This window comes from Sturnus vulgaris, chromosome 22, assembly GCF_052056855.1.
Source record: "Sturnus vulgaris isolate bStuVul1 chromosome 22, bStuVul1.hap1, whole genome shotgun sequence".
NCBI classification, from domain to species: domain Eukaryota; kingdom Metazoa; phylum Chordata; class Aves; order Passeriformes; family Sturnidae; genus Sturnus; species Sturnus vulgaris.
This window is the reverse complement of record NC_142264.1, coordinates 6,129,962-6,149,520: the sequence shown is the minus strand read 5'-3', so window position 1 is coordinate 6,149,520 and position 19,559 is coordinate 6,129,962. Positions and strand designations below refer to the sequence as shown.

Below are 19,559 nucleotides of genomic sequence, written 5' to 3'. Positions count from 1 at the left end.
CTCCTCTCTGGGTCTCCCCTCCATTAGTTAACCCTCCCAGCTGTCCTGTGCTGATGTGGCACACAGAGCCTGTGGCTGGTTTATGATTCATGGGGTATTAAATAGTGCCTGATCCTGGGATACCCATCTGGGCTGTGCCAGAAGAGATGTTCTGTGTGCTAAGCTTTACCTCTCACCGCCCCAAAGAACCTGGCATGCTTCAATCTCTTCTAGATTTTCCTACTTGCATCTCCCCCTGTTAAATGCTCACATTACCTTTCCACCTCTTGAGAATTTGAAGTGGTATTTCCAAAGGAATCTGCTGGAATTAGATGATCAAATGCTGCTGAGATTCCAGCCCGTGTTTGTCAGAAGATCACAGACCCCAACTGTAATTTCCCTCATCACGGTTGTTAAGGAGGAAAATAAGGAATACTGCCACTTAAGGTCAAGTGTCGCTTTCTGCCAGCCTGGGAGCCTCATTTTGCTCTGCCTGTTGGGGGTGTCTAATTAGTACAACTTTCTCTGCAGCCTCATCTGTTCCTCACAGTTAAAAAAAGCAACAGCATCTAGTGAGTTGTCGAGAAGGATGGTTCAGCCCCAGTAATAGGCTTGGTAATTATTTTTGTGATGGTAGTTGTAGACAAGGAAGGAATTGCAGCTGTCTGGCCTAATAAGTATCAAAAGCCCTGACATTGCTTTCTTCCAGTTATCCTTTCTTTAGCCAATTGAATACTGTCAACTACTATTTAAAACTCAACTCTTTAGCAGCAGCAATCACTCACCAAATCCACCCCCAGCAAAACTGCTATTCCAGGCCACTTTAATACATTTGGAATGTCAGGGAAGACTGGGATAAAACAAAGTGTTTTTCTAATTTGGAGGCTTGGTGGAAGCAGAACCACATCTGTGGGCTGGACCCTTGGATTATGTCACTAATATAAGTTTTTCATTTCAGGGTCAGAAAGGTGATCCCGGGCTGTCACCTGGAAAGGCTCGCAATGGGCAGAAGGTGAGATGTGCCCCCGAGGCCATGGTGGGCTTTTAGAGCTGTGCACACACACGGGGGGGCTGTGCTGCAGCCACAAACATCCCAGCTGCCCCGGCAGACTTAGGCTGGGAAATAAGGCTTAGATCTTGGACTGAGGACTGAAGAGAGGGAGCTCTCAGTGATGACAGTGCACTGAGGTGCCACCTGAGTGTTTATCCAATTCACCCACCATCTGCAGCCCAGCTGAGGTCCCTGCTGCCCCTACTTCAGCCAAGTGTTTCAAGCAGCACATCTGAGGTACAGCCATGCTCTGGGCATGCAGCTGCAGCAAGAGGCAATCCCAGTGAAAGGAATAAAAGCCTTGGAGGCCAAGGAAAAGATGTTCAGCTGAGGAGCTGAGGAACAGGGGTTGGCCTCATGCTGCAGCCTCATCAGGGTCGAGGTTTCTTGGTGGAGGTGTCTAAGGCAGGGACCTCCCTGAGGGGTTTCCACCAAGGGCTGCTCAAACCAACACAAAGCACCCAGCTGGGAAGGAAAGCTGCTCTCTGGGTCTAGATCTTTTTGAGGATCAGAATTCTGCTAATTCTTTTCAATAAGTTACAACTCCCATTTTTGCAGTTCCAACAAGTCCTCAGAGAATTCTAGAAATGCACAGTAGGGCTCCACATCATCTACCTCAGTTGTCTCTTCCAGTGATGCCTGCACAATCCTTGGTAACTCATGTCCAGGGCAGAAGCCTGGCTCTCTTCCTCTCACCACAGGCCTTGCTATGAATGCACAGCTCATAGAAAGCACCAGCCATAAGGAGCTGGGGCCCTTCCTTTGCCACCAGATGCCTCCATAAAGCACAGTGAGGCCACACAACTGCAGGATGGAAGGCTATGCTAGAAACCATTCAGAAGGCTAAGTCTGAAATGATGCTTTTAACACCATGAGATGTCTTTTGAAATTTCTGGTACTCTATATTGGAGTGGCATCACATGGAAATCATCCACCTGCAAGGTCTGGAACTGTTTTTTTGAAGACAATGCTTGGTGTAAAAAAGGGAGAGATCCAGATCACCTTTAGTTTGTGTTAACAAGGCTTTATTCCTGATAGCAGTAATAGGAGTAAGGAGTTTCCAGCAAGAGTTTGGAGTGATGCCTAATTTTCAAGCTAGATACTGGAAATGTGTTGAATTTCGGTAAGAAGGCACTCCAGGGTTTTTGATCCTGATCAGAGGAGGCCAAGTGGGCTCAGCCAGCCGGGTTGGGTGCTGGAGAGGTCTCACAGCAATGCACTCATCCGTTCTGTGATGGTTTGGCTTTGCCAGCTGGGATGTGATGCAATCCCTTTTCAGAAGTACAGGCCACTGAACAAACCCTCCCACCAGCAGCCTGCAAAGGTTCAATCCATGTCAGAGGGGCAGGTTAAATAACTACACCACCAGCACCATCCCAACAGGAGCCATGGGCTGAGCCAGGGCAGTAGCAGAGTGGGAGAGCAAATCACAGGATTTGGCAGGAGGTACCTGTTGTTCTTATTGCATTTAAAATCTAAAATTTCCTTGCCTTGGCGATTTCAATGCCTATTGAAAGGCGAATGAAGCATGTGACTGAATGAGATCATTGAGGGGAAAAAAAGCGCATTCATTCTGCTAGCGAAAGGCTGGACTCCAGCAGCAGCTGCCATTAATTAACTGGGGTTATTACTTATATGAGCCAGTTAATAGAGATGTTGTTTAAATCTACTCTTCTTATCCAGTCAGGTTTTGAAGAGTTGTGATTGGAACCAGAAATATCAATAGCTGGGGGCTGGTGTCAGCAAAATAATTGTGGTGACTGCAGTAGGCATAGGGAAAATGTTGCTGAAAACTAATTGAACTTGCTTGCTTCCTACAGGGAGATGTGGGCTTACCTGGTTTAACTGGGTTCCCTGGACCACCTGGTAGAAAGGTAAGAGTGTTCTTTCTCAGTGAATTAGATCAGTAATTTTAAAATTTTCTTCTTTAACTCTGCCTGAAAGATTTAATTTAAAGTCCCAGTACCCTCCCAAAGTGCCTTGTGCCTGTTTAGCAGGTGTATAACCTAGGGAGATAGTCTGAAGCAGCTGCCTAAGACTTTGTAAGAGTATGAAAGGAAATTCTGGATACAGCATTCTGTTCCTTCTTTGTATTCTGCATCCCTCTGCACCCTGACACTGGGTGCTCCTCAGCAAGCTCAGTTTAGGCCTGGTGCAGCCAGTGCATTGTCTGAAGGGATCTCCAAACAACAGCAGTACTCAAAGGATGGGTGCAGAACACTACCAGCATTCCCAGGAAACCACGACTGTCTATCCTGGTAAAGCACATTTCAAAAATGCATCTGTGTGCCTTCCCTCTTTATTTTGCTCGGAGACTGTCAGCACTGGTCAGGTTTGACTTTATTTGCTTCCATATTGATGCTTCAACACCGTTAGCATCACAAACAACACATTTATGCCTAGAAAAGGGTACATAAGGATAGAAGACAAGATCCATCCCTGTTTTCCTGAGGCAGCAGGGTGTGTGTCTCTACTCATGCATTCAACCTGCACAGCAATACCTCAGCCATCCATACCTGGAGCTCAGATCTTCCATATATCAAGGACACCTCAGCTGAGTTTCCAGTTCCAGGCTGTGTTGGTAGGTTGGTTTCTTTTTCTGGAAGCTGGGCCTGTTGCAGGGAGCTGTTTGAGAAGGGCTCAGTGGCTGTGACTCCCCTCCCAGCAAGCCAACATTGCCACAGCTAAACCGAACAGTTAAAATTAGCATCTCGTTTCAATCACCTCATCAGTCAATGGGCCATTGACCATACTCTGTTCCTCAGGTCAATTAGCTGCACACAAACACCTCCTCTGGTATGTTTTAAGACCCCAAGGAGAGAAAGAAGGTGTGGAGGAGGCTGAAAGGAACCCTCCCTCTCCCTGATTATTTGTTGTATGCTTTATACTGGAACCAAATTGCCAAGACGAGGGGCTGAGTTTATTTTTCTACTCCAAGGCTGGTCACGCTTGGGGTGCTGTGTGGAGTAGGAGCAACTGAGTGATTAATTATGGATCTTTTGCTGTCACAAACAAGTTCTAACTAATAGGGTGCAAAGAATACCATTTTCCTGGTATAACAGCTCATAAAACAAAACCTTGTGGTTACGATCAGCAAATGCAATGTCAGGAGTGCAAGCACTCATAGTGGAAAAAGCAGAGAAGGAAGAGGAGATTGAACAAACAATCCCAAGTCCAGCACATGGCCCTCACAACTGATCTTAACTCCCACAGGACAGGGTAAATGCAGGGGTATGCTTCTGTTTCTTCAAGTAATGAGCAAGTTGGATGTTGAAATTTTTCCTTTGGTGCAGTTTAAAAACACCTCCCAGTAGCACTGGTCTGGCAGTGGGTTTGGTGTAACCTGGCTTTTATTAGCATCATGCATTAAGAAAAAAATTTACAGCTGTTGGAGAAATGTTTGGAAATTTTTATTTTTTTTTTATCTGGGTTCCCTACTGGCATTCTCCCAGTGAAAATACACTGGTGCTTGGCTGAAGGTAGGCAACACATCTTGGCTACTGGAAAGCAGCAATGCCTTGGAAATGGACATCCCTCCTCTCACTCCATGGAGGTGCTGCAAAAAGGGCTCTCGGGGCTTTGATCAGAGAACACCACGTAGAAACCTTCAAATGGGCAAAATATTTTACCAGGAGAAAAAAAAAAATGCTTTTCCCACTAAATGAAACCACTGTCTGAGCAGCGTGAGCTGGAGCCACAACCAGCAGCATGTGGTTTTGGACAGTGTGGCTCACTCCTCAGTGCCTGCCTTGGGAATGCTGACAGGCTTGGATTGGACTTGTAGGATTGATCTCAGAGCACCCCCGAAGCTGTTTTAGCTCCACACATCTGTGAATATGTGAAACTGCCCTGGAAGCAGCAGGTGTATTTCTCATCCTCTCCACACAGAGCAAGTGGTGCTTTTGCAGACCAGGAAGGGTGGCAGGAACTTGGATGTTCCCTCTGCCTGTCCCTGTGCTGCCTGTGAGGAATCTGTGGGCTTTGGCTTTCGGTTTGGGGCTGCAGGGCACAGCTGCCTTGGAGACAGATCTCAGCAGAGCAGCATCATTGCTCCAGAGGAGAGAACAGCAGCAGGGAGAGAGGCAAAGCTTCATCAGATTCAGAGAGCAAAGACAGGGCTGGGTAGGGATCAGTGCTTCAAAACATCCTGTATGCAGGTCTCATTCCCTGGCCCCTTTATTCTTCACATTTCCTACCAAAGTGCAGGATGATCCCTTTAGCTAGGAGAGAGTGGATTATAAATATCACCACAGATGAGTAAATCCTTCACTGGAGTGCAATTTCCTTTCTAAATCACAGCCCTTTGTGTGGAGTGCCCTGTAATCACCAGGAAGTGTTCAGATAAGAGAGCAAATGCAGTTGTTTTCATACCCTCTGCCCTGTCATTTTAGTGCTATTTGAAGAGGATTTTAGCAGGTAAATACTTTCACACTACAGCCAGCTTTATCACACACAAGCTTTTCTGGTTTTCCCTCGTAATTCACCTGAGGTAGAAATAACTGGGGTACATTGTGAAGAAATATGTTTGAAACTCTCCAGAGCCCAGAAGATGTAGTGAGTAGCATATTTAATAGAACATAACAGTAGCAGAGTGTCTACATATTTAACCTAAGTGCCATTCACTTACCACTATAAAATTGGTGCAGAATTTAGTTCAGGATGTGCTTTGAGCATCTCAAAGGACCATCATGCAACCACCTACTTTGGGTGGATATTACAGGCTCAAAACACCCATCCTGCAGAAACCCAGCTGGAGCAGAACGGTTCAGAGCAGCCAAGCCAGGCACATATTTCTTATCAGTGGAAAAATAAGATATTTCTAATCTTGGTGCTCCAGTTGTTTAGAGACAAGGTAGCTCCTGCTCCAGACTGGAAGAACAGGGCAGGGGTCCCAGGAGAAAACCCATGGAAATCTAAATTCCAGGGAATGACTGGGGATGCTGAAGCCAGGGGTGTTTCTGTTGGCAGCTCTCACCTTCAGGCCAGACACCCAACCAGGGTGGAGCATCCTCCCTCCTTTCTGCTGAGCCTCTGCCAAGGAGCCAGGGAGAGGATGAGCAGGAGAGGATTTCGTGGGGCAGATAATCCTGTGTGGTGCTGGTGCCACTCCAGGCACTTCCAGTGAGGAGGCTGTGACTGAAATGCTCTCACAGCATTTGGAGAAAGGACCCTCGAGGCACTTCTACCAAGATTCTTTCAGGTCAGCCTTGTCAGGAGGTGCAGCTCTGTCCAGAGCCATGGAATATCAGCAAAGCCGAGCAGGAGAGAAGGGTGAGAAGGGAATCAACATCATTGCAGGCCAGACTGTCTGAAATAACAAGAGCAGAGGGGAGAGGGTAGTGGCCAGGATGGCTGGGAGCGTTGCACACCCTGCCAGCAAAGGCTCAGGCTGCAGGTCTGGAATAGCCCTTGGGAAGAATAAAAAAGCTGTTAAGCAGAGGTGTGGACCTGGGAGCAGAAACAGCCCCGGGTTCGAGTGTGAGTGGAGCCAGAGGCCAAGAGCTGGGTCACCCTGTGGCTGGGGATGGCTTCCAGGGCAGGGACACTCCCCGTGGGGCTCACAGACTGATGAGGTGTGCTGCAGCCCCAGCCAGCACAGGGTGAGCAGCAGGGATTGAGGTACAAGTAGTTGTAACCCACCCTCAAAAGCAATTTGTTATTTTTCTGGTATTTGTGCAAGGATTGTTCCATGGTTTGGGGTTTTTTTTTTCTCTCCCATTTGTTTCAAGTTAAATTTTCTTCTCTTTTTTTGTTTTACTCTTGGTGCTAGCCCAGCTAAACAGTCGTCTCTGTATCTTTGTTTAATCTTCTGATTCTCTTGATGGAAGTCTGTTTTAAACAGCTGAAGAAAGATAATAAAGAAAAGGGAAAAAAATCTAAAGTGTCCATCACATACAAAATTCACTCTGTTTGAAGGGAGCTCTAGGTAAATCTAGGAGAAAGCAAACTCTCTTAAAAGACACACAGTGCTCAGTCTGCAGTCAAACAGGCTGCCCTTGTCCTGCTCCAGTGTCTGCATCCCCCAAAAAAATGAAATACTGACGAACTGAAGCAGGATTATGAAAGACCTGTGAGAATGATTTGAAGCCTGAAACACTTGCCAGTAAGCAAGGTGGATTAAGAAACTAATTCTAATTAATTCAGCAGAAAGAGCAGGTTGAGAGGCAGCTTGCTCACCATTTTTAATAGCTTCATAATGAAGAACTGTGGATCTTGTAATAATTAGATTAGAAAAGCTGGCAACTGGACAAGTTCAAAGTAGAAAAATTGAAGTTTCCTGTGGCAGTAAATGGTTGTTTTGGTGTTTCCAGTGGCATTTCAAACTCTAAAAATTAAGAGCTCTGAAACACAAGTGGCTGATGTTGCTGTAGTCCCCAGTGTGCCCAAAGCCAACATTTCATTCTGTGGGCCTGTGGTTTCCTGAGGATTAAGGGCAGCCTTGCTCAAGGTGTAGATTACAAATAGATCTGAGCGTGGAGACCACTCCAAATGTGTCCATGGAGACATTCATTCCTTCTGAGCCTGTACCACCCCACACCACGGCACATCAGCACGTGTGGGTGGTGCAAGCACAAAGCAGCTTGAGGAAAGGTGTCATGATTGTGTAATGCTGTCTAAAATCTTCATTCTCCTCAGAACTTCAGTACCACCTGCAAAGAGAAATAGAAACCAAACCCAGATTATTGCGCTGTATTTTTGTTTCTTAGTATTCATCTCTCCCATCCTCTTTTGACAGGGATATAAAGGCTACCCTGGACCACTAGGTCACCCTGGAGACCAGGTGAGTTTTCCCACTTCCCAGCAGGGGAGCTTTAAGGAGGGATGGATTTGCTGGCTGTGATGCTGGCTTGGCTCTGGTGCAGCCTGCTCCTTCCTGAGCACACACATGGACCCAGCATCCATGGCCTGGTGAGAGGAGACTGCCTTGCAGTTTCTAAATTTAATTTCTAATTTTTACTGCTCAGCCACGCTAAGTTTACTTGTGGGGAGAAAAACCAGCTCGCCATCCTCCCCCTTTATTTGTCTTTTTACATTAATTTCACCTGGACTTTACTAACCACACTGTGTTGAATATATGTGATTCCTTTCCCAAAGCCCATTCCTCCCTCCCCTTGTCTCCCCCCTCTCTATTTGGTTAAGTTTGATGTTTGCAATGCAGTTAAAAAAAAAAAAAAAAAAAGGGCAATGAATAGCAGGCCCTGTTAGCAACGATGTTAAAGGATATTATACATGAATCCATTTAGTTTTGAAGAATTTTGGCAGTGCTTTCCCACCAGCAAAACGGTTCCATATGCCAGATATAGATGCAGCCTTACACCTTCTCTTAGTGTCCTTGTTCCAGACTCTCTGCTGCTTTTCCCAAACGAAGGGAGGAGAAACAGCAGCACTTGCTCAGTGCATGGATCCTGGTGACTTGGCTTCTGTGTGTTTTTCCCCCCTCATTAATTAACTTCATTATCTACCCTTAATACTGTTTTTCTCTCAATAGATGTGCATCAGTTAATCCATTATCAATGGAATGTTCATCCATTCCACAATGATTCAGCTAAAAACACTTCCCAAGTGGGACATTCACCTGACTTTTTGTGCCTTTTCTTTTTTTCTCTCCAAAGGGTGAACGAGGACCAGCTGGAAGTCCAGGTGCCAAAGGTTATCCTGGCAGGCAGGTGCAGTAAATCTCATCGTGCTGTGCACAGAGTAGGGATGTGGGTGTGCAGGTAGCTAAAGACATGCCCCACTAAGGACAGTGCAGCCCTCTAGAAAATGTTGGTATATTTGATTTCTGAACGTTTTCCTTCTTTCCTCCTCAAGATGTTGTACCAATAGCACAGTCTTTCAACTCTGAAATGATGTTAGAAAGTATTTTGTGCCTATGATAGATAAAACCTGAATTTCTACAGCAAATTGTGACAGATTTTTCTTCAGTATAACAACACGGAGTAAAACAGAACAGCAGAGCAGAGAAAGACACGTGCAAGCTGCTAACCCTTCTTTTCTGGGCATATTTTTCATCTAATGCTGGATAAGTTAGAAACCTGGGATGGAAAAAGATGTATTTATTATTGGAGGAGGAGATTTAGATGAATTCTCCCTAGTAAAATGCACTGGCATAAACCTATATATACATACACAATGTTATGCATGAACTGCAAAAAAAAAATATATATATCATAGTTGCAGCTGCAAAAAAGATGATGAAAGACAATCAAGCCATTGTTCTCATGCTGAAAAAAATTACACAAAGACAGCTTTAGGAATGGAGGAGCATTGGGTAATGGATCAAGATTGGACACTTTGTTGTCTAACTGAAGTAAGGTGCTGAGTAGTGTAAAGGAAAGAGGAGAATTTTTAAGACCCTAAAGAATGGAATCTCTTGGAGGAAAGAACATCCAGCCCTATAACATTTTGTGGTGAAGTTTGTCGGGGTTTTCTGTAATTGACACATTGAATGTGGGATTCTGCCACGTTTATCTGTAAGCCAAGACACCAGGCAGATGTCAAAGATCCCAAATGCTCTGTCCTGAGTCTTTCAGACTTACCATGAGCTTGGATGTGAATTTTTTATGCAGGTGTGTAGGTTATTGCATTAAATGTCAACTAGACCTGCAGAACAAGTCTGCATCTCTCTGCCTCAGACTGTCAATAATGCATGACCCATTTTAAATTGAAAATTCAGCTGATACCTTGCTTAGCACACAGGAGAGTGCAGATGGCAGAGCTGGATGGGAGCTTTATGCACCTGACTAAATGCTCCATTCATACTCTGAAAGGCTCTTAGAGCTGAGCATGCCAAAGAGTCTCCTAGGTGTGAATGTGTGTTAGATGACTAATAAGAAGAGGTCCAAGAGATTTTGGACATACAAGGTTAATGAATGCTGTTCAGCAATTCAGCCCATCAGATAAGCAGGATGAAATTTGTGCCTTGACATTCAAAGAACAAATCTGCCTTCTTAAAAACGTGGTTTGGGTCAGGAAAGTGACTTCTTTATTTTTTTAAGGCAGCTTTTTTCAGCCTATCTGAATGTTGTGTGTATCCTGCATCAGAGCTGTTTACTTTACAGAGATTTTACTACTTGTTACTCCTGTCAGCTGTGCTGGCTCTGCAGCCATGGGAGAGAGTGCTTGGCTGGGGCTTGGTTTGTGCATCACAGGCAGGATTGTAACTTCACCCTGATGCCTGAAATCTTTGGCAATGATGCAGGAGCCAGGAAAGAGCACAACCCGACTTTCACATCCCAGGCTGAGCCTGCAGTGCTGCCAGCTGAAGAAAATATGGACTTAGCCCTCTTTTTTTCTCACAGAAAATCTCATCAAAATTTGGAGCTAGAAAAAAAAACTTGATCTGTAAACTTGCTAGAAGGCAATAAACATGAAAATGTATTTTGCATTTCTACACTTTTCTTCTTGGCAGTATTTTGAGTGAGCAGCATCAGGCACAGAATTAGAACAGGGAATGAATTTTCAATTCTTTCCATAGCTGATGCTGCAAAGGGTTAGAGATATCACAGTTCCTGCACTGCTAAGTGACTTTCTGAGCTGTAGAAATTTCTCACTGCATCAGTGCTCCCTAAGCAGGTACGGGAATACATTTGCTCTGCGTGTGTTTGCTTAGGCAGGAATGGAGAGCTGTTGGGCACAGAGCATCACTGTGCCTCACATCCCAAGTGTAACACAACCCCTGGGCACCCCACTGCACCAGCCCTTGTGGTCTTTATCATCAGAAATCTCTGCTTCAGCCCCAGGGAAGGCTCACTGTGTGCAGCGGTCTCAGGTTCTGTCAGCTCCTCAGCAATGGCAGATCTGTTATTTGTATCATTTTGATTTTTTTTTTTTTCTCCTTTGTTGAAACTTCTTGGACGGTTAAAGCAAAACCTTAAAGCAGAACCATGCAGCACTTAAAGCTTTGAGAGCTTTAAGAAGCACTTAAAGCAGAACCATGCAGGGATGGTGCTTGGGGGGTTGGCACTGCTTGTTATTTTAAGTTAAAGCTTGTCCACATTTGTCTTTGTTTTTTCCCTTCTGTTCCAGGGTTTACCTGGCCCCATAGGGGAATCTGGCCCAAAAGGCACTCGGGTAAGCAACCTTTCATTTGCCTTTTCTCTGCTTGTTTTTATCAAAGGCTTCTCAAGAAACTTTAGGCTTGATTTTGCAATTCTGAAGCCAGTTGCTTTAATTTGTTGGGTTTGGGGGGATTTGAACTGTGCACCACTTGTTTATTGAAGTTAAGTTTTTTAAATTAAACACGGAATGTACCATGATCAAAGTTCCCCAGTAGTGCTGATGATAAAGTCAGACCCTCCAGAGCTCACATTGCAGGAGAGGAAAGAATGGCTGACAAATTCCTATCAAAGCCTGCAAGCCCCATGTCCCAAAGGCCTCTTTAGTTTCAATCAGTGTGGTTCAGTGGTCTTTGACCATGCTGGATATGGGCTCATTTGGGTACTGGTCTGGTTTGGGAGTGATTTATATCATTATGCACAACAGCAAGCCAGCATCTTGAAGCCATGTGCAAACACAAACAATATCTCCATCCTGTCTGGTTTTGCTCACCAAAAATAATTGTTGGGGTTCTATTCTCACTGCAAAGGATTCTTTTTTTATTACTACTTAAGGCTCTTGTTAATCACATTTTGTTCTTTTCCTGCAATTATAAATTCACAATGTGATTCTAAGCCAATAAATCCCCATTTCTCTAACATGTGATACTTTCTCTATATGCAGTAAATTCTAGCAGCTGGCTTTCATCACTAGGAAAACTGCAAGGAATAAACAAATGCTGACCCTGTAGCTAGCAGTATTCCTGAGCTGGGAAGGGAGAGGGCACGTTCAGTTCCTGCAGGAGAAAGGAAAATCTGAGAGCACAGCATGCTCACCCCGCTTCTGCAAGGGCTTAAGTTTTCCCTGGGGCATCTCTTTCCCTGCTCTAACCAGGACCTTGTGTAATTATTGGGTGGTAAATGTGCAGAATGTAGGATCTGGAAGTTATTCTCCATTTTGCACCCCTGAGGGGTGAGGACTGAAATATTTATAAATACCCAAGGAAGCCCTTTCTCAGTTCAACCACAGTCAATCACAGTTGGGTGCTAAGGTAAAATTTTGTGGTTTAAGGGAGCCAGTTCTGGACTCTTCTTCATCCTCCACCTCTACTTTTCCTTCTCCAGGAAAAGTTTGGGAGTTATATGGTCTCTTTTAGGATTCAGGAGGCAAAGGTAGACAGGATCATTTTAATGCAGCATTATTTCCCAGCTAGGTGTTGTCCCCAAAGGAAACACAACCCACAGGGAGCGATGGACTGGTGAAAAAGCTCGGTGGGGCTGGCAGATAGAGATTTAGCAATGATGGAGAAAGAAAGATGAGAGAAAAGCAGTGTTAGCACTTGGCTCCTGTAACAGTGAGGTGCCACGGAGGGGGCTCCCTGCTGAAATTCACTTCCTCTGGATTTGGAGTGTTTGGCACCAGTCAGGGCTTTGCAGGGGCCCAGCACACAAGGTAACTTTGTCCAGGCTGCTGAGCAAAGGGATTAAACACAAGGCTGCCATTGTGGCAGGGGAAGGCAAACACTGCAGCTTGTCTTGTCTCAGCAGGACCCCAAGGCCACAGAGAAACCTGGAAACACAATGTTTCTGACAGAGTCTGAGTGGGTTTTATGTGAAATGTGTTGGTGCAAAGGTGGTTTCCCTCTGGTGTGGGTGGGCAAGCTGAGCCTTGCATCAATGCCCGAGCCTGGAATGTCAGGTTCAGCCTCTGCCAGCCCATGCAGGGCCTTCAGTGCTTGGGGTGATGAAGGTCTGATGTCACCAGGTCTTGGTGGTGCAGGGACAGGCTTTGGCAGAGCCAGGACTAAGCGCAGGGTGGTGGCAGTCCTGGTGCCAGGAAAAGGGGAGTTTGGCTCAGTGTGTGACCACCAGGTGACAGAGGACAAGCAGAAAGGGCTTGGTATGACAGGACAGCTGGAAATGAGTGTCAAAAGCAAAAAGCAAGAGATGAAAGGAGGTGTAGGTCTGTGGATTACTTTTGCTAACCTGGAACCAAGCTCCATTTCCCTCAGGTACTCTTAGAGCCAGCCCAGGTAAGGATTCTTCTGGCTGTCCTCTTCCTGCCTGGAGCCCTCCTGATCCCTGGTGTGAGGGTATGTGCCCTTGGACTACATCGTGGAAGCCAGCACCATGCAGTCCATGGGCATATACACTTGCCTCAAGGTTTATTTCATCACGGCAGCCACTGATCAACGCTGGAGCTTGCTCTGCCCTTCAGGAAACACAGACTGACTGGATGCTAATGGAGAAATGTATTTGACTGCTTGTTTCCTCTTTTCTTTAGGGGTATATTGGTCTCCCAGGATTGTTTGGGCTACCAGGGGCTGATGGAGAACGAGTGAGTATTTTGTGAAGAAAGCTTTGGTGTGTTGGTTGAATGCAGTTCTACAGAGCCTGATGTAATCTTCTCTATTCCTAGTTCCTGAGGAAGGAGGCAAGCATGCCTAATGCTTAACTATCCCTTCCTTAGTCTCTTCCTACCCTTGAATGAAGACCTGTGTCTCTGTATAATGCTGATGCTCAGCTGAGGAGAACCCAGGCTTCAGGCAGGGCCATCAGACCTGACTGTTGACTATAGAGGAATTTTTCTGTATTCTCCTTCACTTAAAAACCTGCCTTCCCTCTCCCCTGAGGTGGGGCAGGGTGAGGAGAATGTACATGGAGGTTCCCTGCTCCCTCAGGAATCGCCTCCCTGCCTCAGCATTTTGTGAGTCTGACTGGAGATGTTTGGAAAGAGCCTGGCTCTGGGAAGGGACAGTGCTGGGCTTTCTGAAAATGGCTTTATCGCCAGTTGCATTGAGCTGGGCAGTCAAGCACGGGGCTGTGAGTGGGCAGCTGTGGCTGTGTCTTCCCTTCCTCCCATCCTTTTCACCGTGCCTTCCCCCAGCCCAAGTTTTTGGAGCTTTGCAGGTCATCCCTTGCTTTTCCACTCTCCATCTCCACATCCTCCCACCTGCCCAATCTCTTCCGTGCAAGGACCCCCTTCTCCCCACTACAAGAGCTCCTAAAAAGGTGACTGGAATATGAACACTGATCCCAGCTTTTCCTCCCTCAAATGCAAGCTCCAGAAAGCAGAGAAGCCCGGGGCCCATGTGGGAGTGTGCCTGCCTGGGAGGGGCTCTGGCCACGCTGATTTAATGCTTGTATAACTAAATAAGAAACATAAACACGAGCTCTGCAGCGAGTGCCTCGGTGGTGGCCCTCATTCAGTTCCAGACCAGTAGCTTAATGACTGCTCCTGCTAAGCACAGCCCAGCCTGGGGATGCTGCCTGCGCGTGTCCTCGGGAGCCCGGCGTTAATGGCTCAAGGTTAATTGTCTTCTGCTCTCCCAGCCCACTGCAAGTAGCTGACATTTTGATTCCCAAACAATGCCACAGTCATTAGCCTGTTTTGCGTTCTCCTTTCTCTTCTCATTTTGCTTTGTGTTGTTGGCTGTTTGATTTCTCAACCAGAACTTCTTTTTTTTTTTTTTTTTTTTTCTCTCTCTTTTTTCCTTGCAGGGGATCCCTGGAGTTCCTGGGAAGAGGGGCAAGATGGGTAGGCCGGTAAAGTTTTTCCTCGTCTATTATGCAGACCTTGTTGAATGAAACTGGAAACAAGACATTTGGCTTTTGGCTGGGTCCCTTCATATCTGCAAGCAAACCTTCCCATGTCTGTCTTCTCAAGCAGGAAGAAAACCCTAGGCAGAGATATTGGTCTCTTCCTTTTTTCCATGCTCTGCTCACTTCACAGGCATTAGTGCTCTTTTCCCACTCTCCCTTGGATCTTACAATTCTCAGATTTTCTTCTACATCTTCCCTCCTGTCCTGCCTCTGGCCAATCACTTCCCTAGATTCTTTTTAATTCCCAGCCATGATTGCAGTGTCCCAGGTGTCTGTACTGGCTCTGTTCCATCTCCTGCTTTGTGCTCCCACCAATTCCATCACATTATCCTCGCTGGGTCTCTCTCCAACCCTTGTCCCATCCTGGTTTGTGTAATGCAAGTGTGGTTTTGTATAGAAACCTTTTAGTGTCCTTGGTGGTGTAACAGATTGGGGAAGATGTGTTTGAGGAGCAAGGAGAAACCAGGTAGACGTGAGAGCTCGGCCAGGAGGAAGAGGTGTTTGCAAGCAGGGCTGAAGACAACTGTGAGAGCTGTGTAGAAGAACAAGAGGGGCTGTGCTGACTGTAGCAAAAAGCAAGAGCAAGTGGGAAAAATACTGAAATGAGCAGAGGAAACAGGGAAAGAACAGAGAGGAAAGACTTTACCCCATGAACCTTCTTCCAAGCAGTTCTGTATGTCTCCTTTAGGAAGCTGGATAAAGCGTTTTGCTCTGGGTATCAGCAGAGAGCTCAGGCATGTTGGAGCTCTGTTGTGTCTCACTGCTTTTATACCTTGTCCTTCATGTTAGCCTGAGTTTCCTTGACCTCTGGACATCATTGCACTCACAGGCTTCTTGCAAAATGTTCACTCACTCACACACGGAAAATTCCAGTGCTTTCCCCATGCCCCCTTGCTTGGAGCACGCCCACCCAGGAGTCCCACTCCCACCTCGCTGGTGTTCCCTCTGCAAAAGCCATGCAGGCAGCTCAGCAGTGCTGTGTCCATCCTGCCTGTCCTTTGCCTGAGATGGGGAGTAGTCCAGCAGATTTTTTGGAGGGGTACTGGAAATCTATACCAGATCTTTTGCAAGCTGCTGGTTGCACCAGAAACCCCTGAGATGAATAAGTGCAGAGCCCGTGGTGTAACCATGACTCACTGGCCAGGGCAAAACAAACACAGCAACTGTTGTTAGGTGCAGGGGCTCTGCTCTCTGCTCTCCCTGCACAGAGCACGCTGCAGGCTCAAAGCCTTCCAGCTGTTGGTTGGCCAGGATTTGTAATCTTCCAGGCAAGGGTTTCGGTCTGGCGGTCACTGCTACAAGCAAGGGGCTCCCCTGAGATCAGCAGGGAATCTCTCAGCCATGGAAGCATTTAGGCTGGGATCTAGGGAAGGGATTAAATGGCTATGCATGAGCACCTTTGTTCTGCTTGGCTCCTTCAGAGAGTTTTGGCTCCATCCCTGTTTTATGATATCAAGTTTAATAGGAAATCTTGAATGGACCGGTGCTGACGATTTGAACTTCCAAGCGTGAACAGCAAGATTAAGTGACATGCACAGTTATTCAGGAAGTCTCTGGGAGGAATGGAAAGCAGGAACCAGCTGACCTGATTCTCTTCCCAACACTTATCTCCTGGCCAGTGCTGCCTCCCAGCTGCTTTGGGGTTTCATGAGCCTTCTGGGATTTCTCTGGTCTCTCCCATCCCTGCACCCTCAGATTTGCTGGTGTGGCTGTTGTTCCTCTGCTATCTCCGTGTTATCATTGCAGGGGGGAGCCCTTGGAAGTCCTTCTTAGAACGGTCTGGAGTGGAGGAAGGGAGCTGGTATCACACATTTCTGTACCTAGCTTTGTTTGGGATGAGAGCTGGCAGTGGATCAGTGGGGGCTGGGGGAGGTTGCATGTGACACCGTGGGCCTCTGAGAATGATGTAAGAGGGAATGATTAAAATAGAGGAACTGGACATGAGTCAGATCTTGAAATCCTTCCAGGGAAGTTAGGTTTTGCAGAGCTGAGAGGGACATGGTGAGTCTGTCGTGGAAAGAACTGACTCCACCTCCCTCCCTGCTCTCCCTGCCCCATATCAGGGATTCAGGAGGCCAGTGCATCCCAGCATATGGGCCTGGAGAAGGAGAGGGCTGGGGGAGCTCTGGGGGCAGAGTCATGTTGGAGTCCAGGGCACGAAGGAGGCTGAAATAACAGGAGTCTGTAGGTCTCTGGATCTGCCTGTTTTAGAGGTGGGCTGGGGGCTGGAGCTGATGCAGCTGCTTGCTTAAACCTTCAGTCTTGCCAGTGCAGTGGCTGGGAAAAAAATGACTTTTTATGGTGTTTTTATGGTGTTCAGTTGAGCAGCTGGGAAAAAAAAAAAATAAAAACAAGACCCCATCAGGGGTGCTGGGGGAAGGAGTGAGAGAAGCTGTTGAGAGTGTGTCCTGCCATGCAGAGGCAAAGTGTCAGTCCTGGTTCATCTTTAGGAAGGAGCTGTGCTGCCACTGTAGGAAATGACTCATAGGAAGAGTAGGAGATAGAACTAGCTCGAGGAACACCAAGCTGTTCTTATGCTGAGGGAGATGGCTAGCCACAATCAGAAGTGTCTGCACTACAGATTGTATTAAACTTCAAATAGAGTGGAATATTTTCAGAAGTTCTTAAGCTCTGCTAGAGGAAAAGACTGAAAGGCAAAATTTCAGGAAATATATCCAAAGAGCTTTGAGCTCTATTTTGATTCATCATTGGTTTTGATGTGTGCTTATATGTCTGTTTTTCACATAGAGTGTCAGTACTACACCAGCTGTGCTATTTATATCTGTGACTTTTTGCTTACAATCTGTTTTGTTAGTAGTGCTCTGTTAAAAGAGATAGAAAAGAAGGAGGAGAAATTTAATTCAAAGACGTACTTTGTAATTTTGAGGTTCATCTGAGGTCTATTCACAAGTCAGTTAAACACAACTGAGGTTTCCTTACATTTTTCTAAGAACCTGGTGGTGCTGCTGCTCCCATGCTTGGAGCCTCGCTGTGTCAGGTACCATGCAAACACCTCGTGAAAGAAAAGCCCTGGCCCAAAGGGTCCACAGAACAGCACAGGACCATCCCCAGGGCTGGAAGGATTTGGTAACAGCAGCACAAGCAAGCCATTAACACCACGAGCAGAAATTTCTGCTTCCTTGCCCATCTCTGTGCTCATTCTGGTTTCTCTCCATGACACACAGTGTCACAGGACCTGCTTGGCTCTTCCAGCTCTGTGCAAACCAGGGATAACACACTGTCTTTGACAGACACTGTCTTTGGAGAGCTCTCCTTTGAGCTCAGCAGCTGAAGCTCAGTGTGGAAATGCCAAGGATGACAGCTCATGTGTCAGGGAAGAGGTGCCATAAAACAGCACACGGATCTGAAGTAATAGGGATCAGCATGTGAGTGAGTGCAGTGGGGTCCCTCCCCTCTGTCACCCACGGCCTGAGGGCCAGCAGTGACCTGGCAGCCACTGGAACAACCTCAGGGTTTGCTGGGAGCACCAGTGCAGTGCCAGGCTGCTGGAGCTGGTGTCCATTTCCCAGGAGTTGACAAGGCAGGATCTCCCCCTCCAGCTCTCAGCTTGTGACACAGTGGCACCTTCTCACCAGGCTGTTTTTCATGTGTGCTGTCTTCTTCTGTGGTGACTTATCATGCATTAACCCCTGCCTCCAGTGAACACCAAGTTACAATTTTTTCTTTTTCTTCATCTGATAAACTGTCAGAAGGTGATGTGATACCCCTGCCCTCCTCAGCAGCATGGGCAGGCTCTTGCATCAGTTGCCTCATGGGAGACTCTGCATAGCCAAAAGCAGGGCTTTGGGTCAGGAAGGTTTCGCTTTGGAGCCTCCCCCAGCCTTTAGATGGAGGGCTCAGATAGATCCATCCTGAATGTCAGAGCGTGGGGCTTTGCCAAGGCACACAGGCTCAGCTGTTGTCCGTGCAGACAGGGGGGAGACAAGCTCTGCCATGTGTCTGGAGAGGCTGGCATCACCACACACCACTGACTAAATAAATGCTGCTTCTCTCTGTAGGGACTAAGATCATAAACATCTCCTCTCTTGCTCCAATCTTTCCTCTGCTTTGGATGCAGCTGAGACCCTTCCTTGCCTTTGGAGTGAGCCAAGAGTCTCCTGCACCACATGAGCTGAGATTTGGGAAACTGGTAACAGCATTCCATAGTGCTGCCAGATGTGGCCAGCTAAAGCCAGTGGAGAAACGTGTGGGCTGAATACCTTGTGTACAGGTAAATCCACAAGATGAACTGCAGGAAGGAGCACAAATGGTCTGCAGGAGCTGATGGACAGGGCTTGGCTAGTGCTGTCTTGTGCCAGTACCCCAGCATAGCACCAAAATGTTTGTGCCTTTTTCAGGAACTGATTAATTTAAAAACATAATATGCTTTTAATCATTCTGTTTGCATGAAAAGTGCAGTGGAGATCCTGAAAACTAGCCATGAACAAAGCTCCTCTTTTAATGAGAGAGTTTTAGCCCATGGATCAGATGTTTCCTGTTAGCCATTTAAGTAAATTCTTTGCTGTTTTTTTGCTTTATTAACCTGAATTTTTAAAATAGATGTGGCTTGAGCAATCACTGACTTTTTTTAATGCTGAAGTTGGACACTGAAGCTGGGCTGCTGCTCTGGTCTCTCCACCCCTCTTGGCCTGGTTCACCACTCTGAAATGCAGGCATGAGCCCAGAGCAAATGTCACCATCTCTTTTTGGCCTGAGCTGTGTTCCACATGTCTGGAGTTTCCCAAATCTCTGTGCTGAGGTACTTGCATGGTTACTTCTCACATCTTCCAATGTCCGTGATTACACCATCCAAATAACCCAGCGAGGTGGACACTATCAGTATATATTTCATTTTTTTAAGATTGGATAAAACAAAGTACTGAAAACAC

The 19,559-nt window shown here is 46.6% G+C and overlaps 1 protein-coding gene across 2 annotated transcripts in view; it reads left to right on the top strand.

The window, feature by feature from the left end:
* COL27A1 (collagen type XXVII alpha 1 chain) overlaps positions 1-19,559 on the top strand; it is a 141,635-nt gene that overhangs the window by 36,884 nt on the left and 85,192 nt on the right. For both annotated transcript variants that reach the window (XM_088177441.1, XM_088177440.1), the window contains 7 exons: positions 938-991; positions 2,851-2,904; positions 7,767-7,811; positions 8,644-8,697; positions 11,060-11,104; positions 13,352-13,405; positions 14,569-14,613. In XM_088177441.1, the coding sequence (XP_088033567.1) occupies positions 938-991; positions 2,851-2,904; positions 7,767-7,811; positions 8,644-8,697; positions 11,060-11,104; positions 13,352-13,405; positions 14,569-14,613 (351 nt within the window). The remainder of the gene's footprint in view (positions 1-937; positions 992-2,850; positions 2,905-7,766; positions 7,812-8,643; positions 8,698-11,059; positions 11,105-13,351; positions 13,406-14,568; positions 14,614-19,559) is intronic.